Genomic DNA, 4,128 nt, shown 5'->3' on the forward strand with positions numbered 1-4,128 from the left:
AAGAAAATGTGTGTGTGTGTGTGTGGTTATCTAAGTTTCTTGAAGACCATTGTTCTGAAAAGGGAGCACTGAAGTGGCTCCAACCAAGAAAGTCAAAAAGTTTCATTAGGATACATTCAGCAGGACAGATGCAATAGTTTATCAGGAAGGTGTGAGTGAGTGGGCAGAGCGACTTGCTTCTGTTTCCTTCTTTACTGCTGCTGTGGCTTGGAGCAATTTGTATAAAAATGGCTGGCATCATAGATGTATCCTGAGGCTAGAAAGCTGTAGTGTTTCAGAAGGCTAGCTGCAAGGTGTAGGGAGTTAAGATGCTTGAAAAGCAGTTTAAGTCCTTTTAATTAGTGAAGTATGGTAGCATAGGAAGAATAGCTTAACTGTCTCATAGTTCCACCCTTGATGCATTCTAGTGTTCAGCCACATCAATCCATAAAGCAATTGCTGGAGAACACAACTGGGATTGCACTCATGTCTTTTGTGGGCTTCCTTGATCCTGATAGAGAGGCAGGGTAAAAATAAAGTTTTATTATTATTTATTATTATTCCTGGAGAAACCTGGCTGATCATCATGTGAAGAGAATGCTGGCCTAGGTGGAACTCTGATCCAGAAATGTTGCTCTTATGTTCTCATTATGTACTAGCTTAAGTGGATAAACAATATTGAAATGTTTTATAAGATACAAAAAGATGGCATTAAAGATGTGGGAAAGTGTGGGAAAGACTCAGAAGCTAAGGGCATAATCTTTTTGTTTGTCACCCTAAGTGAGCATCTCAAGTAGATGTATGTCTACCAATTATTAATATTGTATGAATGTTATATAAAGGGCTGCAGTTGAATGTAAACCTTAGGAGTGGTGCCAACTATACTTAGGAGTGGTGCCAACTATACTTAGTTCTCTCCGCACCAATGAATCGGGAGACTGAAGCATTGTATGAAGAAAATGAGCAAAGAGCAGAGCGTCCATAACTAGTTTGCTTCCTTCCTCTCACATTTTGATTTAAACAGCAGCAATGGGGAGAACTCTTTTTTCCTAATGACAAGCTTCTCAGTGTGTTCATGTGCTTACTGAAAATGAATAGATAAATATCTGTGTGGCTTTTATATAAGCATTACTAACAAAAAGTGTCAGCAGTCAGTTTGGAAATACCAGGAAAAAAAACTATTTTCAAAAAGGAGGCAATGGTGTCATTAGGGTTGGTGTCACCTGGTGTGGTAACTCATGGTGTCACCCTCCTCAACCTCCTCTGAAACCATAGCATACAGAATCCTTAGTACAGCTGGCCCTCCTTATCCAGGAATTTTTTATCCACGGATTCAAGCATATTGATATTCTATTTTATATAATGGAGGCCATTTAACTATGCAACTGTATTTAATGGGGCTTGAGCATCCACAGATTTTGTTATCCATGGGGGGCCCTGGAACCAAACCCCAGTGGATAACAAGGACCCACTGTAATGTTTTGTTTTTTTTACAAATGATAATCATTATTCGTAATTTCTGTATATAACTGAATGTAATGGTAATAGTTGTGCCATAAACACCAGCAAAATTAAAATTATAATTTTAAATTACAATATATTATGCACAGCCTAAATATCCTTAGGCACGATAGACACTGGTGCTCTGCGCCGGCCTAGGGCCAAAACTAGGGGTCGGTAGCACGCGCCAACTGCACGCTGCCAAGCCCTAGTACGTGTGGGGGCTGCCATGTTGCACGTGTCGGTGACATTGCAGCTGCACTGCATCCAAATGCAGTGCAGCTGCACCACGCCATCCTACGGTACTTGTGGCATTGCAGCTGTGCCGCAAACTGGAGCTGCTTCTGTGTGTTCTTTTTTGCTGCGCAGCAGTACCGCACCATTTGGTTGCTGTGGTAATGTTGCACAGCAAAGAGAGGCAGCTCCACCATAGTTTCATGGGGTTGAAGTGAAAAATTGGTAAAATGTGTTGTTTTTAAAGAAAATTTTAATTTTTTAAAAATTGTAAATTAAAAAATGTTTTAAAATTATATTTTAAAATGTAGGTTTCTTCTTTCTCCTCCCACTAAGCCTCATCCTACTGACACCATCTCTTCGGCATTTTAAAGAGACATAGGCAAACACCACAGCCCATTTCTGCCCAAAGGCAGATGTTTGAGGAGCAGTTGTCATCCTCTGGTTGTTACCTGATGCACTCTGCACCCCTGTATCCTCCTAGTGGTTTTTCCCCTTTTGGATATTGATTTTGTTTCTTTTTCAAAAACATTTTAGTTTAATTTTGCCACCTTCTACCCCTGGTTCAAATTCTCTCTATAAATGTGATTCTGGCTGTTATTGTCATTATTGTTGTTTTCTTTACAATTACAACCTCTCTCTCTGGAGGGCTTTTGCTTCATCTCATACATCTCCCCATCTCATTCCAAGCTCTGCAAGGTGTTCTCCATGAATATGCTTGCTTCAGTTTCCCTTTCTGGTTCTGTGGTTGCTTGGAACATACTGGGTGGCGGAGGATAAGGAACAATCCCTAAAATAAATGCTATGCAATGTCACTTATTTAATGTCTATAAAAGTGGATGGCTTTCTTTAGTTTTGATACACATACTGTATTCTAATATTTTGTTCTGTATTGTTATTACAGAATGGATGTAAGGTCATTGGAAAGTCCCATATTTTTTGAAAAAAATCTTTCAAGTTTACTTCCTTTCCCAGAGGGAAATAGTTGTATATATCAAATCTTCTGATGAAGTATAATCAAGTGGAAATGTGGCATTTAGTATAACTATTATAATGCACGAAAATATGGCTATTTTATATTTATTTTATATAGCAGTTGTAAATAGACATTGCCATCTTAGATATTTATTATAGATCAAGTATATATTTAATTATCAATTAAATAGTGGTAAATATCCCATTTACCCCATCAAATATGACATATTTTTCATTCAATTCCTCTGCTTGGTTACAGGATATGTGTGGCCTCTGCCTAGAAACCTCTGTGCTGTGTGGATCTATTTAGATGTGCTTTTCTCCACTGCCTCCATTATGCATCTCTGTGCCATCTCTCTGGATCGTTACATTGCCATACGAAGCCCCATCCATCACAGCCGTTTTAATTCGAGAACAAAAGCTTTTACAAAAATCATTGCTGTTTGGACTATATCTGTAGGTGAGTAGAGCTCTAGTTTCTTAGGTGCCACATAATGAGTGAGTTCTAGTTACAGAAGGATATATACATAGGGTTGCCATAACCCGGCTGCAACCAGGATTTTCCCGGTTTTGGCGGCACCATGCCCCTCCCGTCCTGGGTGCCGCCAAAAACCGGGACAACCCCGGTTGCAGCCGGGTTGCCGCAGCCCGCAGGGCCTCGCTGCCCTCCTCCTCCTCCACCGCGCATGGCTGCACGGAGGAGGCGGATGAAGAGGAGGGCAGCGAGGCCTGGGGCAGAGGAGGCAAAGGTAGAGGCGGGGCCTCCCTGTGCAGCTGCACCACCTTCCCCCGCCTCCCTGTGCGGCTGTGCCACCCACCTCCTCCTCCTCCGCCCCCTCTGCCCCAGGCCGCGCGGCCACGTGGAGAAGGCGGAGCCTCCTGCACTTCTCCCGCCTCCTCATGCCATCCACCTCCTCCTCCTCCGCTCCAGGCTGCGCGGCCACATGGAAGAGGCAAAGGTGGAGGCGGTGCGCCTCCTGCGTGCGACCGCGCCACCCTCCCCATCTCCTGCGCGCAACCGCACCACCCACCTCCTCCTCCTCTGCCCCCTCCTCCCCAGGCCGCGCGGCGAATGAAGGAGGAGGAGATGAGTGAGTGGCCAGAGGCTTCAAGGTGTTTTTATTTTTTGGGGGGTGCTTTTAATGCTAACAAGTCTCCCTTGTTTTGACAATGATATTGTGGTGGTGGTGGTGGTGATGATGATGATGATGATGATGATGATGATGATATGAGTCAGCTTGAGAGGCATGCAGGTGCTGTTTCAGAAGCGGAGAGAGTGTCACCTTCCAAAGTGTGTTTTGGGTGCTTTTAATGTTCACAAATCTCCCTTGTTTTGACAGTGATAGTGTGATGATGATGATGATGATAATGATGATGATGATGATGATGATGATGATGATGATGATGATGATGATGATATGAGTCAGCTTGAGAGGCATG

General features: G+C 43.1%; 1 protein-coding gene and 1 long non-coding RNA gene across 2 annotated transcripts in view; one reads left to right on the forward strand and one right to left on the reverse strand.

Moving 5' to 3' along the window:
• Positions 1–4,128, reverse strand: part of LOC121932731 — a 41,437-nt gene that overhangs the window by 29,888 nt on the left and 7,421 nt on the right. The window lies entirely within an intron of this gene.
• The window catches only part of HTR2A (5-hydroxytryptamine receptor 2A), a 13,963-nt gene that overhangs the window by 3,938 nt on the left and 5,897 nt on the right, over positions 1–4,128 (forward strand). The window contains exon 3 of the mRNA XM_042471429.1: positions 2,948–3,148. Within this exon, the coding sequence (XP_042327363.1) occupies positions 2,948–3,148 (201 nt within the window). The remainder of the gene's footprint in view (positions 1–2,947; positions 3,149–4,128) is intronic.

Source organism: Sceloporus undulatus, chromosome 1 (genome assembly GCF_019175285.1).
Source record: "Sceloporus undulatus isolate JIND9_A2432 ecotype Alabama chromosome 1, SceUnd_v1.1, whole genome shotgun sequence".
NCBI classification, from domain to species: domain Eukaryota; kingdom Metazoa; phylum Chordata; class Lepidosauria; order Squamata; family Phrynosomatidae; genus Sceloporus; species Sceloporus undulatus.